The following is a 24,148-nucleotide window of genomic DNA, read 5'->3' as shown; positions in this document are numbered from 1 at the left end:
CGCCGTCGTCGTCGTCGTCGCCGCCGCCGGTGGTGGTAGTAGTAGTAGTAGTGATACCGGTACCGTCGCCGGTGGTGTCCATAGTAGTAATAGTAGTAGTAACAACGGTAGTGGGAGGCAGCCTGGAGTGAGAGAGGCACGACCGGGACGAGAGAGACGGAGAGAGAGAAGGAAGACGGGGACCACGAGGACGGCGACGAGGCGTCATCGTCGTCGTCGTCGCTCGTTCGCCATCGTCGCCGCGGTGGCGAGATAATAACCTGGTTTTCCCGCCGGGGAACGATCGCCGACTTAAATCTTAACACGTACATTGGGAGCGCCGCATCGTCGGCCGTGTGCGTAAAAGAGGGAAAGAGAGAGACAGAGAGGAGCAGCAGCCGCAACGAAGGTCGCCGCCGGTCGGCGAGCAGCGCTCGCTGTCACTGCGAATCGCTCATACACCCTCCTCTCTCCCTTCCTTCACTTTCGTCCACGACCTCCCCTATATTCCTGCCCCCTTGTCACCTCCTTTTCCTCCTCCTCCTCCTCCTCCTCATCCTCCTTCTCCTCTTCCTCCTTCTTCGCTGTCATCACCTCCTCCGTCAAAGGAGGATTCCGCTGTTCTGAGCCATGGCGTGCTGCCTGTCGGAAGAGGCGAAGGAACAGAAACGCATCAACCAGGAAATCGAACGGCAATTGCGGAGAGACAAGCGGGATGCCAGGCGGGAACTCAAGCTGCTCCTACTCGGTGAGTTTCGTCGTTTCTCACAATAAGGTGGCAATCGGGAGGGCGCCGGACGGGAGCCGATAAAACGGTTCGAGTGCTATAAAAATCACTCGCTCTTATCCCTATCATTTTTCTTTTTTCACCGAGGTAAACGGGGACGGATCGCGTGCAGCAGGTTACTCCAAAAATAGCGAAAATTGTAAACCCGGCGTTGAGACGCACGGGAGTGATTGCGGGTTACTCGGCTTAAACTTCTGTACCGTCGTCGTCGTTCGCCGGGGAAGGTAAGCGAGTAATTTGCCACTCGACTTGCCTCCCCACTATCCGCAGCATAAACCCGGCATTAGTCAGGAATATACGGAGCCGGTAAAAGCAGATCGAGCCGAGTGGTAAGTCGCTCGCTCGCTTTTCCTCCCTGAAAGAAATTAATGAAGGACTATAACGCTGTATGAGCCTAGGAGGGAGATTAGTGTAGCGAGTAGCAAGAGTTGCCGACTCACTGTCATTTCGATCGAGGCAAATAGGCCCCTTTCTTTCCTTTGTATGGAGATTTCTTCGTTTCGACACCGCCATTTCGAAACACTTGATTTCGGCGAGCATTGTATTACGGTGGCTTAACTTACGAGAATAGGACACAGTGGACCCTTCACAGATTTTGGTCTCCTCCAGCATGATAACATCTTCCTACATCGAAAACAAATTATGGCCTGTCCGATTTTGGTGAATAAACCTTGTAAGTATTATTTTTTAACACTGGAACCGGCAATTTAGTCCTTCCCCAAAACCATGTATGGGTCACTTATTACTACCATATTACTCTTTCGTGATTTTTGTTATATATATATATAGTAGCTATTTGTTAACGAAAATTAACTGGAAAAGATAGAAGTATCGGACGTCAAAAATGATACAGCCGCAGTGCTAGTGTTAATGTGTGAAAGAATCTTGCACTAATTATATAGAAAATTGAATCCCGATGAAATGAGTTAATTTTCATGTAGGTATAATGCAGCTTGTAATATGGCGAACAAAAGGTATCATTGACATAAAGTTTAATAATGAATAATTTTTGAGCTATGATGTATCAAAAGTGTAAAACTTGTACTCACGTCCAGAACACCTTTGAATATACCATAGCTTAAAAACTATCTATTATTAAACGATTGTTGATCTTTTGTTCGCCACATTGTAAGCTACGTTCATGTGAAAATTAATTCATTTTATCAGGATTCAATTTTCTATATAAAGTTAGTGTGGGTTCCTTTTATATATTAAAAAGTACTATTATATATACAAGTACTATATACACATTCTTTCTACTATGTAAAAAGTACTATATACATATTCAACAAAACACTCAAACACGGCACATTTTATTTTCAATGTAGATTCATCATCCTGATACTGGAGAAGATCAAAATCCGTGAAGAGTCCGTGTCCTCTTTTTGTTAGTTAGAATGCTGATTTCGCATTCAAAGTCAATAGGGAGGAAAGCCAGGTAGCAAAGGTAGTCAGAGATGATTATGGAACAAGTGGCTGAATAACGTGACTACTTGACTTGCCTCTCCTTTCATTGGCTTCGTGTAAATCTAGCATTAGCGTTACCATTATCGTTGAATAATAATCTACGCAGATCAAGAGTTTTATCAGATTCGGTGAAATCACTACATGTACTAAAGATTTTCTTTCTTTGTGTGAGATAATTTATCTCCGTATCATATTTATTAATCAAATTTTCTTTGCTCCATATAGTCAATTTTCGATTATCATATTAATTGTCTTTTTTTTTTAATTTTTAGGGAAACGTCTTCTAACTCTTTTTTAATTCTTTTTCATATAAATTCGTAAATAATAAGCAATTTTATATTTTGTGCAGATTTCGTTATGATAATGCTTTGAAAACCCTTTTTCATGGAAAGGACGATTATACTAAAATATTAAAAAATTTCAGATAAATACAAAGCTAAAAATAACTTTGTTGCCACAAAACTAAAAATCAATGAAATTAGGGATTTGTCAGGGAAATTGAAAATGATGAGGGAAATCAGGGAAAAGTTAGAAAATTTTGCAAAATGTTTAGCTTTAAAAAAGTTTAATATACGTACATCATATCTGCACAGTTTTGGAATATTACCAACTTAACTAATTAAAAATACAAGCAGTTATTAGCAATATTAATTTATATTGAAAATCAAATTATGAAATTTTGTTTAGAAATTAAGGAAAAGTTATGAAATTTATGACAATTCTGATGAAAATAATTATGTAGGAAATTCAAACATGATGAACAATACTGCAAAAAGTTTTGACATTCTAACAACCAATTTGAACGTTCTATATAATTATTTTGAGATAGTTCAACGCGCGCGCGCGCGCGCGAAATTATTTCCAGCTCTATATTTAGTTAAATTTTTAGATACCCTTAACACAACCGTTTTTTCCGTGTTTTGACAACAAAGAACAGTTTTGCACAGACTTTATTTCGTTTTCACTTTTATATCTTTAGTGGAAATCTTGCGAAAAACACTATAATAAAAAGATGAAAAATTACGCATTGACAGAATGGTTAATAATAGATGTAAGCCGATAGTGATTTATGAAATTATCGAATGATGAAAATTCGTTGAATGGACATCGTAAGATCGCTTAAAGCACAACTGTCAATTCTGTCGTCCGAGAGAATGACGATTATTAATTTTGTCATTGGCCGTCTCGCGAGATTACCCTGATTGACCCCTATGTACTCTTCTTTAGAAAGAGTCGCTCGCTCGTTTCATTCATGCGCGCCTCTCGCGAGCGGCCGCGGCCGCGTGCCGTCGACTCCGACGTCGACGCCGACGCCGACGCTGACGCTGACGCCGACGCCGACGCCGGCGCCGCCCGGGAGGCGACGTCCGCGCGTCACGTACGTTTTCTCGTCCTATGCACGAGGTCGATCGGCGCGGCCGGCGTGCGCTTGACAGCTCTTTCTCGACCGGCCGCCGCTCCGCAGCAATACCGTTGCTTATACATATACACGGTGTCTCCGAACATTACCGCCGCCCCAAATCATAGTCGATGTCTTTTGGGCTAGAATTTCGTCGAACGATATTTTTCTTTGCTGTAACATCTTGATTTAGCTCTAATATTGTGTACCATTAAAGTATTTATGTAAGAAACTCAAACATGATGAGCAATGTTACAAAAAATTATGCCGTAGGGAAGACCGAAGCCGATGTAAAGTTTAACCACAAGTTAACCGAAAAATGAAATTAAATGAATTCTATAATTTCAAATCTATAATTGAGACTATGTTAAAAAAATTTTTTTTAATTCAATTCATGAACACTAATAAATAATTCATACTAAACAATTTTTTTTTTTTTAACTTTTATCTAGTTTTCAACATATATATTATGTACATTAGACCTCAGATGAGGGATGTCAATAAAATTAAATAATTTCAACAGATAATATCTTCAAATTTGACATTTAACGTACATTTTAACGTACGCAGAATCTGAAGGGATTAAAAACCTAAGCTTTAATCATTGGTAGAAACAGAAATAAACGAACTAGGCAGATCAAGTTTGTGATTCGTACGATCCATGTAGATATGAAAACGTGTCTAAAATAAGTTGTGCAAATCGTTGCATTCTAGATCGGAAAATTCTAATATATATAAATGTAGATCTTAATCTTTATAATTAACCGGCAAATATATATTTGATGAATTAGATAAGCTTATCATTAAACATATTAAGATGTTTGCAGGGTTTATTTTTGCAGATTTTAAAGAGATTTGGAATATAAACAAGTAACTTATAAAAGCCACCCCTCCCCATTTGAATGTCTAATACGTAAACTTTTATCTTTGCGCCGCGGATCGGTAACACGAGCGCCAACTTAGAACCCTTTTGTTTTACGCCGACTGCGTATCAAATTCGCCTTGCTAACGATCTGATGAGGAGTCGTCGCTCGTTAAGCGTATTGTTTTCCCTGGGATGCTCTTTATGGTTTCGTGATTCACGCGAGCGCCGCGTGTGCATATTTACCCACCTATTCCGCGAAACGAAACACTAGCTGGGCGTGCTCTCGCGACGTTCTCTTATCAAATTTATCATCTCGATCGCATAGAAGATCATATGAATCCTTTTCTCGAGGTACAAACCAGTTGCAATTACAGACTTTGCTCTTCCTGACTTGCATTTCGTATGTTTGTAGATTGAATGCTCATGTTTCAATATAATTTTAATCAAGTATATTAATTTCTGCTTTTCCTATGCACATATATATTTATTTAAAAATAACAATCTTGAAATAAAGACATATCTACAGAATATTCGATGAAATTAATTCAAACAGGATAGAAGGTCGATACAGCAATATCTTATCCATATTTCTTTCGTCTGAAATTACATACCTAATAGATACCTGAATATCTTTTCACAGTTTTCTACTCAAAATTAGATATTTTTATACTGTAATTTGCGCATCACTCACTGCGCTGAACTTTATTGCAAACTTCTTATATTTTTTTACATTATTGAAAGGACTTTGTATAATTTCTTCATATTTTATATATCTTTGTAACTTAATAAATGAAAATCAAACCTAACCAACTTAAATGAAAACCAAAAGTAGTGAAGCCACGAGAGTGCAAACCTCGTACAGGGAAGTGCGAATCCCAGTGCACCTGGTGCTCCATTTTATTCCGCCTCCCCTGCTCTCCGAGCGACGTCACCTTATCCATCGACGGCGTACACCAACACGCGGTATTTCCTCCCCTGTATCTAATAAATCCAAGCACTCGTGAGCGCTCACAAGCCGCTCCGAATGCACCCCTCCTTCGGTCAAGCTCGAACCCGAGCACACGACCGCCACGCCGTCCGAGCGGAGAACAAGAGCTCCGTCGGAGCTCCCCGCCGCTTAGGCCCTACGAAACATTTCCCGTCGTTCGTCCTTCCCTTCCGACTGCCCCACAAAGGAAAAGGGTGCAGGGTGCCTCAAGTTTTCATACCTCCCTCACGTAGCACCACTACCTTTCCGCGTATCGGACATTCGGTAATTCGTGCTCGCGGATTAAAACAAATAAGTTTACGAGACTCAGTTATTGGAATCGTTCGTAATTTAATAAATCTTGGTCTCCGCTCGGTCAACCCCCAAAAGGGGGTTCCCATTCTTTTCTCTTTGACGTAAAACCAAATTCAAAAGCCCTGACGCTCCACCGTCCTTCGTCCCCGCGACACCTTAAAATCCAGGACGGTGACAACTGCATCAACCAAACTTTTGTCAAAATATTATACTAGTTTGCACGTTGTAGACATGTCAAATTTTGTTGTAATTGTTGTAAAAAAAAATAATATCGCTGAATCTTTGCTTGACACTATAATTGCAATTCCTAAAATCGAATCGTTTTTATATATAGCCGAATTAACCACCGCCTGCATTACTCGTCTGTTGATTAATTTTATAATCGTCCATTGATCACCTCATTATCGATAATCATTACTGCTCGCTTATTATATCCGTGCTTTTATCTAATCGTGGATTTTCTTGGAGATAATGACCCTTTAAATGAAAAATTGTCACCTTGATGTTTATCGTTGTTTTGTGCTTTTATATCTGACATCCGCTTTCGAAATTAATAGACTTTCGAATTTAATAGACTTGGCGCGGAAATGCACCGATGCGGAAGAGCAACTGCTAATCGTCGTTGTCATATTGGACACGTTTCAACGAGTCGTTTATATATAAGGTGTCTTGGAAAATACACAACTATAATTTTGATAGTATATATTCTGAAAACTAGCGGTCAATTGTGGCTCAGAAAATACTTTTGCGAATATTAATCATCTATATATTCTATTGCAGTTCTTCGAGTTTCAATGTAAAGTTGACAATTAAGGCTCAAATAATTCTTTAATAAAGGATCAAATAAAAATAAAATATACATATATTAATATCAAGTATATGTTATATTTACGTAATTTTATATACGTGGGTAGTTTGATAAGTTAGTAACTTTTTAAAAAAAAGATTGAAAAATAAGTCAAATTTTTTTTGTTTAAAAAAATAAGAAGTCACTGATTTATGAAACTGCCTACATATAATTTTATATTTATACAGTAAAAAAATTTTTACTGTTAAATTTAATGCATTTCACATGTTCCAAACGGTCCTTCCAAATTTTTGTGTTAATTTAAAATGAATATATTAGAAAGTAACACAAATATGTAAAAAATTAACACAAGAAGTGTAATACTTTGACACAATTTAAAAACAAATTTTATGTTAAATTGACACATTTATAATGTTAAATTTAACTGAAATTAGATCCTATTTTTACATTTTTAGTTTAGACGATATGCCTCTGTGATATTTAACATATGCAATATTATCGATTTAACAGATATTTACTATTACAAAGAGAAAATAAGACCAAATATCTGTACTTTTTTACATATAAAATATGTAACTAGTGTTGTACAAAACATATTTCTTCAATAAAATTAACATTTATAATATATTAAATCAACATATACATTTTATTCATTTATTCTTAAAATTTATGTTTTAAAACTACATTATTTTTATGTTATTTATTTACTTACTTATAAATTGTGTTATTTTAACTGAGAAATGTTAAATTTTTTTTTTAATTTAACAAAAATATTTAAATAACACAATTATATTATGTTAAATTAAAACTCGGATATGTTAAAAGTTCAACACAAAATTTTTTTAACAAGGATTTGAGTGGACCGTTTGGGACATATTTATCTAATCGGGCGCCATTTCTAACATAAATATAAAATGTTTTTTATTTTATATATAATTTATATATTTATATTAATTTTCATAATAAATTGATGATTCGATATTTTGAGACTTTTGCTGTCTGACTCACGCATCTGACTTTCGCCAGAAATAATATGCTGTTGTAAATTATCATGAATTAATGCAATCCGGACATTCGTGCATTCCTAAGATTCGTACTCGCGCTTATCAAATCCAATTTCGGAAATAAAGGGTTCAATTAATGCAGCGCCACCGGCCAGTCGATCCAGCCCTTCCTCGCACCCCGCCAAGTTCCGAGTTGTCGAATTGCGGAGACGAGCTTGTCGACTCGGCGAAATTGTAAATCGCGAACCTGCAGCTGCGATTTAATTTCTACGATAGCTCGCCGACTACACTGTATATACACGTACACACACATATTTGCGTTGCTTGGCAGCTAGCATAACAATTCGCGAGTTTGGAGGAACAATTCGCAGTATCGCGTTTCGTTGGTTATCGAGAGCGCATTCGCTTTTTCTTGTGGAATGCATCCGTTAAACGCATGATACAGCCCGATCGCAGGATACGTGATCCTGTGACGAGTTCCTTGTCACCGAACGATTACGAGTGATTGCCAGTTCGTGACTTTACAAGAATTTGTGAGATAACGTACCAAGGTAGTTTTATTACTATGTTAATTAAACATTAATTTTTTCCCAAGAATTATATAATTCGCTAGATGTTTGTCTGTCTTTATCTTAAAAACTTTGTTTTAATTTACTTTTATCTTCTGGCTCAAAACTTTCACAAATAGTGAAAGTATTTTTAAATCGATGCTGATTGGAAACGTGTGAAATATTATCTATGTATTAAAAATTTATACGTTGTACTAATTTTTTGCAAATAACATATATGAAATATATATATTGATCTTCTGTTTAAATCTAAGATGCAAATTTTTTATATGAAACCGGCGAAGCATGAAGATAATTTCGATTTGAAAAATTAAAGTGAAAGTTTCGTCATGAATTAACATATAAGAACGCACAATTTAATAATCAAGATTGTGTTTTTTATTTAATTTTAAATGAACCTAAATTTTTAATGAATGTCTGCTATAAACATCTTTTACTAAGTGATAATTAAAATATTCTCGCGATATTTTCTCGAACAGGTTTTCATGTCAGAATTAAATATAAGAACTACTCTCCTAATGTTTCATAAGATAGTTATGAATCATCCTGCATGTATAAACAGTCATAAACCGGTTAAGAGAATTCTGTAATTAGAGCAGCTTTTTTCTGATCGAAGCAAATCGATATAGAATTTAATAGCCTTTATTTGGCCAATCGGCGAGAGTTTCGTCATAAGTATGACATCAATCTATTACGCCATCCTTGTTTCTCAAATAATCCCAGTACACTCTCCATGTTTGTCTTTCCGTTATCGAAGTAACGGAGAAACTGCAGAAAGAATTGTACCGCGAGTATATATTAGACTCTCTCGGACTCTGTTCTTCCGGTCGCAGAGACGTGAGCGGCGTGATAAGTGAGGCACGATTCTCTCATAAGAGCATTTCCTCTCAAGAGCTCCAGTTGTCGCCAATTAAGTTCTCAATCTTCTACAACTATCGCGTCCTTTTACATCTCATACGCAGATTATACCTTTTTTTTTACTGCAATTTTTTTTTTATTTGATGTAACAAACCCGATTCATTGTATTAAAATCTCAAAATATTTCCACCCAACTTTTGGTTCCATTCTCTCTGCCTCTCTTATACCAGTTTCTACCAATGTATATAATTTAATTTTAATTTTGGTTCAAATACACTGAAAGAGCAATTTTGCTGAGGAATCTAAAAATTTAGCTAGATACAGATTGAAAAATAATTTTACCGGACCATCAAAATAATTAGATAAGACAAAATTGGTTGCTAAAATATCAAAACATTTTGCAGCATTGCTCATCATGCAGATTCCTGCAAAATTATTTTCAGATCTGTATCTAGCCAAATAGGTTCTTCAGCAAAATTGCTCTTTCAGTGTAACTTTTCTAGTTCTAAGAATTAGAGAAAGATGAAGAGTAAGATTAGTTATAGCGGCTTGGCTGCACCAGTGAGCATTGGTACATATTGAAGCACCATCGTACACAGATTGATAAAAATATGTGTTTAATTTAAATATAAAAAGGATTAAACCATGAAATCCTCAATACATTTTATTATGCTATTAAGTAAAATCTGTATTTTATAATTCGAAATATTTGCATTTTATTTTTACACAGATTAAATCAGTGTACAACGGCTTTAATATGCATTAGTGCACTTGTGCATCCAACCGAATTCGCTAATAATCTGCATTGGTAAAAATGGGGATTAGAAAGCTAAAAGTCGCTTAAGCGACAAGGCAGTCGCTTAAGCTGCGAAATTTGCAAGGGCAGATAGATCTTTGAACGATATGGAAATACCTCCGGAGTAAATTCGCCGGTAATTCCACTGTATAGTATCAAGTCGGCCGTCGCCGGTCGTTCGAGTATTATTAGCGCGCTCGTAAACAGCAGCCCCGGAAGTAGTGACATTAAAGATTGCGGTCGCTTCCGTAGCCGCGTGCGAGCCGGCGTAACCCGCCGGATCTGCTACTACTGTGTTGACCTTTTGTCGAACAATGTGAATGATTGTGAGCTGAATGGCCATTAATTAGCATTAGGTGTAAACAAGCCATCTCTCCACACTATAAGAGAAGTGCTTGGTATGAACAACCATAATTTTGTCGATGTGCGAATTATCAAAATTTTGTTTTCTTTTAATTTAATAATTGTGTTTTTAATTAAAATTTTGTTTTTAGCCAAATTTTGATTAGAACAATACAATTTTTTGATTGAAGTAACAACGTTTTTTTATTTATTCACATACATTAATAAAATTATGCTTGTTCATACAAAACATTTCTCTTAATGCATTTGCTTAAATTTCTTTCCTCGAGCTATCAATGAGAAGATGTATGTGTTGTCCTGACACGTTAAAATTAGTAGGAGAAAAAACGCGACGAGCATCTCTGCAACACGCTCCGTTTCTTTACAATTAGAACGGATTTTCTTCGAACATTTGAGATAAGATTCTGTAACTCTTAATGACAGTAATGAATATTGTTACATTGTCGTTGCACAGTTTTTCATATGAGAAGGAAGATTTTGCTGAAGTATCTAAAAATTTAGCTAGATACAGATCTGAAAGTAATTTTGTTGGACCATCAAAATACTTATATAGGACGCTCAAACTGGTTGCTAAAATGTCAAAACTTTTTGAAGCATTGTTCATCATGCTTTAGATAATTATGTAATTATTTTGATAGTCCAACAGTTATTTCTAGATTTATATCTAGCTAAATTTTTAGATACTCTTCAGCAGAATCGTTCTTTCCATGTACCATGTACAAAACCTGCACAATGACAATGTAACGGCATTGTTACTGTTATTAAAAATTACAGACTAGAGGCCTAAAAGTTGTGATGTGTACCGGGTACAAAAAATGCTTGAAAAAATGAAATGTATTTTTTCATAAATTTGAGAAAGGAATAACATACGTATGAAATATTTTATTATGCTGATAAATTGTTATCGTTATCTTGTGAAAAACATATTGAATTGCAATAATTTGTACTTTAGGAAAGTTCTGTCGCGCGTCGTTGTATAGAAACTAAAATTAGGCTCTTATAAATAAGTCGATCATGAAATCGATTCGTTATTTTTAATCCGTGTGCGTTAAGCCGCGAAGGCCTTCAATGAGGTAAATAACTCCATAATTAAGTCTATCAATCCATTTAAATCTTTTCTAAGAAAAAATCAACTCCGTGTTCTTAAAAAATTACGTCCTTACTACACCGACATTCATTATATCTCACAAAGATGCATCATATTATAATACACATTATAATACCTCTTATTTTTTAATAATTTGTATACCTATATAAAGGTATGTAAATATGCTTTCTACTTTTTGCTTTTATATTTCAAATTTTTCTACAAATGACAGTTTAATTTTGCTATTGGATTCCGTTCCAATCGTTACATTGTTACAATAAAATCGTAACTCGATTTTCTTTACAATTGAACGACAACTTTTCTCGAATATTGGCAATCGCATTCTTTTTTATTTAAAATTTTTAAGCATATTATGTAATATTTCATTTGTTATTATAAACAAATATTGAAGTAATTATTAATTAATAACAATTGGGTTAGGAGCATTAAAGTTGTTTATAAAACTGTAGGGAATATATTATATAAAAAATCATATTAGTAACGATATTATAAATGTGAAATGGAGATCGTCATTTTTAGGCAATTTGCGGTGTGAGCTATAACTAAAATTAAGCCCTTGTAAATAAGCCTAGCATAAAATCGATTTGTTATTTTTTAATCCGTGTGAATTAGCCCGCGAAGGTCCTTGCCGAGATATTTTCCGCGCGACGCTATTTTCACTGTGCGTTTGACACATCATGCAGGATTGCTGCAAGTCTGGAAAACCGAGAAAAGTTGGCAAGAAGTTAAAATTGATCAGGAAAATACCAAGAAAGACCGAGAAACCGGCAAACATTTATTCTCTGGAATTCCTTTTCGTGACAGATAAAAACCAGATAAAAAAATTCGTTTATTAATCATTTTAACGCGATATTATGTAAGTTGTGGTTTAGTAGAGCTTACGTTTTCAAGACCGAAAAATCATTTCGGCGAACGTTTTAAAAGACTACATACATAATATATAAATTCACGCAGAATTATACAAGCACTTAAGATCTAACTAGATCGTTTAAGACATCATTTCTATCGATATTATGTAAGCTGTCATTAAGAATTATTCACGAAAAAATACGGCAGACAAAAGCTGTGGTGAATTATAAAATAAATTTAACAAAATAGAATATTTTTATCTTCATCTTTATTGCAACGTACCACATAACAAAGTAAAACATTGATAGACGAAAGAAATACAGGATTATAGCATACACAAATAACAAGGCATCAGCAAAACTGCTGACACAAGCCTGTAACAGAAACGAATGTTACACGAAATAAGTAAGTAGCGCAGAAATACACACAAAATCACCCACACGACGTACAAAGAAACTTCCATATATGTAAATAAAAAAAAAATAGAGAGAGATATACATGATAAAAAAATGATGGCAGACGGTAATGAAGCTGCTTTCTTTCGCGTGTGCATCGGTCTTTATTTTCATTGTGTTTACTCAGTTTGCTTCGCCTTCTTTCCCGGTGCTAACAAATGCGATTGCTTTTATATACGTGTTATATCATAATCAGGTGAGTAACGACAAGTAATGAATCTTATCGCGTATTAACCGCGGGATGCAATCAATTTAGTCGGCTGCGTGGTAGGAAGGAGAACGTTGTTTCACGATGTATTCTGATAATCTTTAATTATCTTCATTGGCAAGTTGCAGCAAATTTACGCGCGTTCGATATATCGGGAGCATCTGCATACTCTCCGTACCAATTCTGCAAGTAGTGTCGTACGCTGTGTACATATATGCATATTTGCGTCCATATGGATGCTTCCGTAGCCCATGTCGTTCGATCGAGCGGAATATCACGTTAATCCTAGTTTCGAATATTCCGTCCATTTCGCACTAAATGCGAACTAGCGGCGCTAACTCACTGCCGCGACAGTCGCAAGACATCGATATTCAGTTTGGTCGAATTTATAATTCTGCTAATTACGATAATCGCGTTGAAATTAGAAATCCACAATGAAATCGTGTCTTATATATATATATGTGCCATATGCGCTATGTATTATATCTATTTTACACATTCGCATACAGGATGTATGTTTTACAAAGGATCGCATTCTACATAGAGTATCATTCTTTTGCTGAGTGAATTATTGCAGACATTTTAACGAATTTCGAATCGATTTCTTTTTTGCAAATATATCAGACAATCGTTTATTATAGTTTTAGAATTTTTTAATATTTTTTTATCTGAGTTAACACACACAAATTAAAGATTTATTTTATCAATGTTTATTAAACAATTTATACTTGAAAGAAAAAAGTTTATTAAAGATTATTATTTATTTGCTTCTTCTAAAGCTTAGAGTTTATGAAAAGTTGTTTATTTTTAATCGCTTATGTAGTTCAAAAATGAAATCACTTGATATTTTGGTATTATAGGCTCTTCTTTGTCCAATTTTATTTAATATAAAATACAGTGACTTTATCGCGTCACCTTTTAATCATAAAATGAAGAATCTAAGAGTTCATGTTAGGCCGCAGTCATATATTATATGTACTAGTACTGGTATATATAAAAGTTATATTTTTATCCATTTTTATTCACGGCTTACACATCGCTATTGCACCCCACGACTCATGTAAGAATACTTATGACACTTTGAACTATCGAAGTATCGATATTTTACCTTCGATATTAGCCAACGCACATTAGCCGTATCTATACCTTTTTGGACACGTGCGTTTCGTAGGAAGTTCTCTCTCTCTCTCTCTCTCTCTCTCTCTCTCTCTCTCTCTCTCTCTCTCTCTCTTCCGTTTCTCACTTTTTCTACTCGTTTCAAGATTCCGGCACTGGTTCTATAAATAATCGCCACATATAATGTTACGCTCCGAATAAAAGCCGCCAAATTATTCCACGTGTACGTGGCGAACAATCGCCACGCTAACGATCAACAAATATACGCGAGTTTCCTCTCCTATTCGTGGTGGGCGATAAACACAGATAAGCCGATAAAAAGCCCCGTGAGTTCCTCGGGCCGTGAGCGGGTTTAAAAATAGAGCTCATTGAATCGGTGAAACACCGTCGCTGATTGCGCAATCACGCGATCACTGAAAACACGCGGTCGTTAATCGCGCATTAATCGCTTTTATACAGACGGGATCGCGTAAACATCGAAATGCGTCGAAATACGTGCGTGACTCTGCGCAGAGTATAACTCCACGACTCGTCGGTGCTTCAACCATGTATACGTTATATCCGAAAATATTGGAAAATATATATGTAAGAAAAAAGTTATACAGGTCATCCCAAAATTGACAAGAAAACAGAGAGAGTACACGGTATTATTTCTTTTATTAATATCAGCGTCACTCTTTACTTATCTAACGAAGATATGAGGCTATTACTTTTCAGTATATTAATTTTTACATTTTCAGTATAATAATTTTAATTTTGTTAAGGTAAACCTTCTTATCGCATAAATAAAGAATAATATATTTATTTATTTATATTTATTTTATTTATAAAAAATTTTTTTAAATATCTTGTCGCTCAAAGAGAGCATACTATGTATTAGTACCTTTACATTTTTAAGATGATTAATGAAAGCACACTTCCGATTTTGTACAAGATATTCGGGCTCCCATTTTTCAGTTTTGAAACACCCTGTATAATTTCAGAAAAATTTGCTGACAATTGGTAATATTTTACGTTATTTCTCACAAGCATAAAAACAAAAAAATACAGTTTAACATGAAAGAGAGAAAGAAAATAAAATTGCTTTTTATATAGAAATATTTTCTGCACAACGAAAATAAATCTTATTTATGGATAAAAATTCCATAAATGTACAATGCGCGCTATAATATCAAATACGACAGACGTAAACAACTAGCAACAATTTTTAACATAAAAGAAAGCGTTGGACTGTGATTTATTATGTTTTTTTTGTGTACAGTTTTCCTGTTTATATCACGCACGTTTATCGCCGTCATTATTACAAATTTATGGAAACAATTAGCATGGCAATAATTTAATTTATCTATTCATCATAATTTATTTACATTAAATCCTTATGCGATAAATTAACAAAATACTTCTCTTTCTCCTTGCTTAAAATGACCGCTATTGTCATCTTCGGAAGTATCGACCTTTTCTTTGAACACTTTGCGTAACTTCTTTAAATGCGGAAGGGTTATATAATAATAAATCTACTATTTTTTTTAAAGAAAATTGTACGTATTACAAATAGTAAACGACTACAGAAAGTATTAAACAGTATCGATCATATAATTCCGGTTCCACTATTGAAATTAATTTTAGCAGCGGAAATGTGATTTCAATTACCGTTTTCATCTGCGTGACAATCCTGCAGTATCAATGCGTATTTGTGAAACTTTGTGCGAGTCGTTTAGCCAAAAACTTATTAAACATTTTATAAAAAGGATTTTGCTCCAATTGTTTTAAGAATATCTCACGAAAATATATATACAGGTCATCCCAAAATTGACAAGAAAATAGTAGTAGTACACAGCATCATTTCTTTTATTAATATCAGTCATTTTTTATGTCTATCGAAAATATAAGGCTATTATTTTTCAGTATATTAATTTTCATTCTATTAATTTTATATTATAAATCATGTTACAGAAATCGTATACGGGAATTGTGCGTGTTACAAAAGCACGCAACTACAGAAAGTATTAAACGGCATCGATAATATTCCAGTTCCACCAATGAAATTACTTTTAGTGTAACAGCGGAAATGTGATTTGAATTATTGTTTTCATCTGCGCACACGATGTAATTCAGTATCAATGTGTATTTGTGAAACTTTATACGAGTCGTTCAGCTAAAAATTTATTCAACATTTCACCCCAATTGTTTTGAAGATATGTCATAAAAAATAAGATCTATTATATAGGACTTTTCATAGAAATAGAAAATCAAGTATATTTCTTTTCCTTTATTAAATATCTAATATTGGTTAATATAAACAATAATGTTAATCGAAGTGAGATAATGCTCAAACGTCACGCTTCAGAAGTCAACTTCGAGCACCACACTAGAGTGTAACATATAGGCACTGTAACAGGTTTCAATCGCAAATCAATTCTCTTCAGATATCTCTTGTCATTGAAGAACAGGTCGAAGGGATTCCTTGGAAGTTTCGATATTTTCGATATCAAAAAAGATATGAAAAAATTAAAAATCATTGTTTAAAAATAATTAGCGAAGAATGTCATGAGATTTTCACTGCATTTTCTAGAGGCTCGTGACGCATTATACTCCAACGTGACGTTCCAGGGTTAATTGTAATTTACCCTTCTTACGCAAGGGAAGGAAAGGGTATATCGGGCTCGAGTTGCAGAAAAACTGGTCATTTTATCGATACCTCACCTTTACTTCGAACGCAACATTTTATTTCTCGGGAGCGTCCCTCTTTAATAACTAAAATTGCTTCCCTACGTCAGCGGTGTTATATAGCCATTTATTTTTAATCGGTGCTCATTCAGTCGCGCCTGAACAATGTACCTAACGGCGTTGGCATTCAGTACGGGAAATAATGTCACGATTGTGCGCCAAAGGCCTCGCCGACAAGACTTTTACAGCCGCGCAACTTTTCATGTGCATTGTGTGCGTGCACCGACGACAGACGATATGATGTACTCCTGAGAGAGAAAGAGAGAGGGAGGGGAAGGGCACGAATGCACTGGCGATTTATAAACAATTATTTCTATGGGAAGATATACCGAATTGATCTCTCAATACCAGTGCATTCGCCTCACTGGATTGTCGCGCATGTAAAACAACATATACGGGAACGGATCGTGAATAATTCAAATTGGAATTAATTTTTTAAAGTGTCTGACATCCAGTGTTTTATCCGAAAGAAAAGATTGTTCGGGGGAAGTAAAAGTAAAGTTTGTAAAGCTACTTCTGTTATAAATATTTCCACGTGAAAGACAATTTTATTTGTTTCTTTTACCATAATTTTTATCTTCCTGTTTTTACAACCCTTATAACTTAATTGGTTTACCATTTATTTTCTTTTACATTATAATTTCAAAGAAAAGAGGGACAGACACTAGTTAACAGGAAGTAGCTGAATGGAAATTGTAATAGAAATACAAAAGGATTAAATTGTAATTATCGTAGATTGTCTTTGAGCATTGAGAAATTAAAAGATTCAACATATATATATGTTTATAAGGGTTTAGTTGGTTAATTATTATTCGAAGAGGGATAGTGCGACATCAAAAGACCGTAATTCGATAGCGGCGTTTAATTAAAGTAAAAAATGTGTCAACGCGCGTTTCTAACTACAGGAAACGCCGTTGAACGAGTGTCACTTATCGCGCGATCAGATAATAACTACGGATAATTAATAGCAGTAGTCGTGCGAGAAACAGACATACTCGCAAACAGGGTGTTGCACAATAATGGGACATTCGTAACTGAATTACGTGTTTTCGTAATCATTTTTGGACGAGAAGCCCGAGTGCACGTCAGATTCAATTTTGCAAATTCAATGACACGTATATATGCAGAGAGCGTTCCGAATTACATTTCTGTAACTTTTTCGTATCGATCTTTTGACCACCGGAGAATCAATCTTCTTGTAAAATCATCGTAAAATGAAAGGTTTTAACCTAACTACGCGAAATAGAACTTAAAAGAATATAACATTTTTAAAAAGTATTATTAATACTACTTTGAACCTTATAGTTTTAGAACGTATGTAGACTCTAAAGATATTACAATAGGTTCTAATAACCTAATAAATTGAGCTCCTACATTTTGAGCCTGTAAATGGCAGTTATCGAAAAATTTCCTATCTTTTAGGTTCAAAAGAAGTTTTCTAAATAGAAGCTGTGGATTAAGTAATATATTAAAAGAGGTCCTATTTGATTGTTTAAGAATTAAAACACATTTATAAGGTTTAATTGAGATTGAAAGAGATTCAATGTAGGACTAAAATTTCGATTCAATTGAACGCTGTGTTATTCATATATTGTTATGTAAGTTTATTTTTATTATTTTTCAATTAACTTCCACTATACGTACTGATATCAATTATCGTACGTTGTTATTAGTGTATAATTTACATTTTATAAAGTGTGTATAATTATTGGCGTATAATTGATGTATTTTGTCGTACTGTGATGTAATGTTATTTGCTATTCGTATATGCGTGTATGTGCATGTGTGTATACGCACGTAACGAAAATATTTTGCTTGGACAATATATATTTCTCACTGCTTCTGTTCACGCTAAATCAAGGGCTTTTGAATATTTTATTACGCACGATCCTCGCAAACGGAATAAACTTACGGAGCTCCGTTTAGAGGATACCTCGCGTGATCTGTGTGCTTCGTTAAATTACGTGATTTGTTCTCAAGTCGAAGCTTAACACTTCAGCTATGAAGCTTTGCTATAATCTTGATTATATGCGTCACGCTTTAATTTACATTTTTTTTCTTATATATACATATATATAATATCTATTAACTGATATAATATTCAATTGTGTATATTACATTCGAAATTTTAAATACTCTTAAAGTCAGTAGTTGAGTAGTAGCAGCGCTGAGATATCTTGTTCATCATTATTTTTATATCTATTCACTACATTCCATGCATACATATAGACACAGCACAACGTTCAAATAACACATGAGCAAGAAGTGAGAAATTCAATTACGATAATCACACACGCGTGTATTGTCATTCCGCGGAAAACCGCGTGTAGACAAACCGCATCCGCACGTGTCGCGATATATAATGCGGTCGTTAACAAATTCTCGCGATTGAGTTAAATCATCAAATACTGAAATATTAACGGAAGTTATTGCTTATTGGTAGTTTCGGAAAAAGACCATACGCCGTCTCTTTCAAACGCATTCACTCATCACTATTTTTAATTCTGTCATAGATAATAAATACATTATAATTGATAGTATAGTCGATAATGGATTGTACAGAGAAGACTCAACGAAAAAGTTTAAAGTGAACAAATAACATTTATGAAATTTAGAATCAAGTTTTTCTCAGCAAAATCGACGAATATTACAATAGAATCTGAATATCTTAAAATATTTGAAAATGTTTCGAAAGAATATCGTCTATAGTAATTATCGATTGCTATTCCATTTTAGATTCTATCGTAAATGGTTTGTCGATAATGGATTGTCTACAGAATATCCAAGAAAAAAATGTAAAGTGAACAAGTATCATTGTATATTGGAAAATTAATCTTTTTTTTTTTTTTAGCAAAATCCATGAATATTAGAATCTAAAAATGTAGACGAAATGTCATCCAAAACTATAATTATTCCTTAGATTTTTATTTATCTCATTTTCACACAATCCATTTTTTCGGATGATATCCGAAAGAATTGGAGGAAATTATTCGCGAATCAAAATATTAAATCTAATCCAATTGTTATACTAAATCCGACTGTATACTAAATCTTCTCAGAGTATCCGAAAAATGTATTAGCATTGTAATTTGTGAGCTGTTAAACCGCGGCAGTTGAGCTCTATAATCTGTAACATTGTCAATTCTATTATCAAAGTATATTTTGTACCATATCGATGACGTTTGCTTGCGTCAAACGGATCGAGAAGTTTATAATCTTCGATAAACGCGTTCAGATTTTTCAATTTTTTTTTTCAGTACAACGCTTTATAAAATTGTTAGGTGTAATCCTTTAATTGATTGTAGCACATTTACAATATCGGATATTCGTTGATGCAACACAGAATGTCGTTGTTAAGCGAAGTTAATGAAGTCCGGGCTATTGTAGCACGTGTAACGTTTTACATGAATTGCGTAAATACTTATAACGATTTGCATATTTCACATTTGCGAACGGGCTAATTCAATCGGCCGCTCGCCGATATTGGGGACCGCGAATGTATTTGCAAGTTCGATCGATACATTTAAAATATCAATGCCTGACCAACACGACGTCAAAATTGCTTGCCTCTTATATGGTACGTTGGTCATTTGTTGCTCGAAGTATACAACATGAGAAACAACATTTCATGTTATTGAATTTGTTCTGGTTAATTTATTGATGCATATTTATCATTTTTTTTATTGTGCAACAAATTTTGTGGAAGAACAGCACGCTTTGTTTTTACACGTAATGTAAAGAAATTATTTCGAAATGACATTTCGTGCGAGTTAATTGTGCGGTAAATAAATAAAATAAATAATTTTTCGGGCCGAGTAAAAATGAATCATATGATATGATAATAGCAAAGGAAACTTCTACATTGTTTTAATATTAAATTTTAGATTATACCGACTCGTAATCGTGGAAGCCTCGCCGCTTTACATGAGGAAAACACGAAGGAGGATATCTCTTGTTGGTTAAGGAAATTCGTATGAAACGCGATTTTCGGAGAACCATTCTCGCTGCATTTCGGGTTATTTCCGGAGGAAGATTTCATAAGTCCTATATATCCACACGACATTGTCATGACTATCGCATGGCAGCTAAATTAAAGACATTGATATTTACATTTTCCTCGACATATATTTAATTTATTTTTTAAATAATCTTTCTGTCATTTTTTAATTATATTTTCTACTTTTTAATATACGATAATTACGTGTCGATAATTACAAATGTGCAGACCAGGATTATGCGTTTACGCGTAAAATATCAATAGACTATATAGACGTAAACTATATGTATAAAATGTCATCTATGTAAACTATAATCTATAGGAAGTTCATATTTTGTTAGGTTACAAATTAGAAATAGTGGAAATAATATATAATTCTGCACATGTAAATACTTACAACTGATAACAGGCAATAGATATAATGTATTCTTTTTAGCTGAATTTCTTGCACCGTCCATCTTTTTCCTTTTTCTCTCCAATATAGAGAAAAAAAAGAAAAGATAAACTTTACAAAAAGATTAATTGAAAAGAACAAGTCATATATTAATATTTTTTTATATTAACAATTATAAATTTTACTTATTTTTTTGTTTTTTTTTTAATTTTCAACATGAAAACATTTCGTATAAATATCACGTAAATAATATATAAAAAAACCCGTGTAGACATAATCTTGAAATTTACGGCATAATCTTGCAGACCTAAGTCACATATATTCTGTTTTGAAAAATCAAAATGTTTTTATATATAAAAAAGGTTCTGTATAATAAATGTATACATTGTAAGCTTAATTTGTCTATATGTTTATGTGATTAATTATTTTCATAATTATTTTTATATATTGAAGTAATAAAATATACTAAGAAATCGTACATGTATAATAGAAAGAAGATATTTGAAAATTAAAAAAATACAGCATTGTAACGTATATACGTATATGTATAGAAATGTATGTTGGAATGCAACCAGTAGATTCTCTTCACGTTTCTCGTACGGCTCTCATGAAATTTTTAGTGGTCTCGCGTGTGCAGAATTATTTCCACAAGCCATTCAGACGTTTCCTGTCTTCGGGTACGAACATAACGTGCGATTCGGTATGAGTGCCGCCTAAAGGTGCCGGCAAAGGGTGGCGCGCAAATATCGGGGCGCGGTGGTGCTGCGGCCTGGGAGACGAAAGAGCTCTGCTCTGCCTGCTCTCTCGTTCTAGCCAGCGTGCACTATCTGTCTTCCTCTCTCTCCCTCTCACCCTATCTCTCCACGTCGGCATCTATCGACCCACCCCCGGCGACGGCGGAGCTTCCACCGCCCCGGAAAGCTTCCGCGCTTGGCGCGTACACGTCCGTCGATTCGGGCTTTTCCCTTCGCCCGCCGACGGTATACGTCGAAGAAGAAGGGTGTCGATCGTCGTCATGCCTCCTCGCAGGGCGGAGCGATGCTTCGTCCTTTTATGCGAGGGGCTGTCGAAGCATCCGCCGGAAGAACAACTTAACTAGAATTAAAATAATTGAATAGTCGCCTTACGACGAATTAATCGAATAAATTCGAATACAGGATTTTCAGTTGAGAATGTTCGAGTTAATTTGAATAAGTATTATCAGCATTCGGATCGCTCCTAAATATCGAATTGTATACTGTAGCTTCTAATTGCCTTAAGATTTTATCAGTTTAAAATTAGAAATTGTTAGTGCAACAGAAAAAAATGTGCGAAAGAGGACAATGTTCTTAAACATTAAAGGTTTAACCTGTTTTGAGAAATTAAAATGTTTCATGTATGAAAAAGATTCTTTGTAATTTGGTAAAATAGTAAGAGTGAATATTTACGTAAAAATGTATATGTTATAAATTTAATTTTCCTATATTCATGTGATTAATTTTTCATCATTATTGTTATACTGAAGTAATAAAATGTATACTGAGAAAAAATATACTGAATTTTAATAAATATTTATATATATATATATAATTATAATAAATAAATAAAATATATAATAATAAATATTTACTTAATAAGAATAAATGACAGCTAAATCAAATTAATGATTCTTGTACCAAATAAACACTTATACCTTTATATCTAGTAAATATTTAGTTGGCACTATTCAAGTAAATGATTTATTTAAATTTAGTGTATTAAAAAAGAAACGATAGATGCATAGTGTAAATAAGCGCAATGTTAATCTATCAGCAGTTTGAGAAATGTAATTTTATTTATTCATAAAATGAAGTTTAAAAAATTGATAGTTCCGATAACGATTTAATTCCGACTTAATCCTGTACAATTTGAATCGATAAATCTTTTAAAGTCATATCGCAAGAACATTTGATTATTTGAGCGTCTAAATATACTACCCGGAATACGGGACTGATTTACATAGATTTACATAGATATATATTTACCAGATTTAGCTCTCCAGCAGCCATAGTGTTTCACGCATGGTACAGTTATAAAGAGAATTTGTCTTATTTTATAACGTGCGATACAACTGTGCGTTATATTGTACACAGTTTTCATATTTCAATATAATTATTTTGAAAGAAAAAAAATTATGGGTGCGTTGCGGAATTAATCTCAATTGAGTTGCTTACTCATCTCCACATATTTCTGATCAGTCATGTCCTTGATGATCGTACAAGATGTCTCTCGAATACATACTAGTCGAACTTGTCGAGCGGGGAAGAATACTTTGGTATACCGCAATCATTCCTATAGCAACCTGTTTTCAGAAACGTGCGGCAGCGAGGATATGAGAAGAGGCGTTTTTTTTTTTTTTAAATTAATCATTCAATTTAAATATCATATTCTTCTTGATTCTCGCATTTGTAGATTTATTTTAACACGTATCGTAATTTGCAATTCGAATCGTTGTTTTTTAATTTTTTTCTACGTCTATTTTTATATCATTCCTCAAAGCTCTGTTATATCGGAGAAACTTTCTGGAAGATTACAATTTTAGATTTTATATAAAAATTTGCAATATTTTTATATTAAATACTATTTCTGTTCGAATTTAAAAAGAATTGTTTTAAAGTTAAAATCAGTGTTGGCTGAAATTCCGCGGTTTTCATCACATCAAACGATTTTCGAAAGCACGAAGGTCAAAAAAGCGAATTCGCAATGCATCTGTACTGCCAGCCGATCGGAGTTTCGATAAGCGAAGTCAGCATACTCTTCCACGGAAAATAATTTTATAGTGAGGTTAAGTTTCTCCTCTCTCTTCTCTTTCCCAGTTGAACGAGAGTTCTAGCTTTAGTTACGTCGTTGAAGGAATACCGGAAGAGAGCTTAGGTTGTGCTTTACGCCCACCATCGGTTCTCGTTCATTCATTAACCCGCTTCCTTTTCCTCGCTTTTCCTCTTGGCGTTCAAGAGTCAATTTTGATCGGGATCTCCTGAAATCGCTGCCAATGCCATCCGATGTCTCCACACAATCAGAGAATGTTGTCGCGAGCTAATATTAACCCGTTAATACTCGCGCCGCAAGCACACGTTGCGTGAAACTAAAATAGCATTT

The 24,148-nt window shown here is 34.3% G+C and overlaps 1 protein-coding gene across 6 annotated transcripts in view; it reads left to right on the top strand.

Moving 5' to 3' along the window:
* The first annotated feature begins 6 nt into the window (after positions 1–6).
* Positions 7–24,148, top strand: part of Galphaq (G protein alpha q subunit) — a 40,910-nt gene continuing 16,768 nt past the window's right edge. For 4 of the 6 annotated variants that reach the window (XM_018512469.1, XM_018512471.1, XM_018512472.1 and 1 more), the window contains exon 1: positions 610–727. In XM_018512469.1, the coding sequence (XP_018367971.1) occupies positions 610–727 (118 nt within the window). Of the gene's footprint in view, positions 728–24,148 lie in introns of all 6 variants that reach the window. The other 2 variants (XM_018512474.1, XM_018512475.1) reach the window with 1 other exon arrangement.

The sequence above is a fragment of the Trachymyrmex cornetzi genome, unplaced genomic scaffold, assembly GCF_001594075.2.
Source record: "Trachymyrmex cornetzi isolate Tcor2-1 unplaced genomic scaffold, Tcor1.1 scaffold412, whole genome shotgun sequence".
NCBI lineage: Eukaryota > Metazoa > Arthropoda > Insecta > Hymenoptera > Formicidae > Trachymyrmex > Trachymyrmex cornetzi.
The sequence above is the reverse complement of the archived record's forward strand: the minus strand, read 5'-3'. Positions and strand labels throughout refer to the sequence as shown.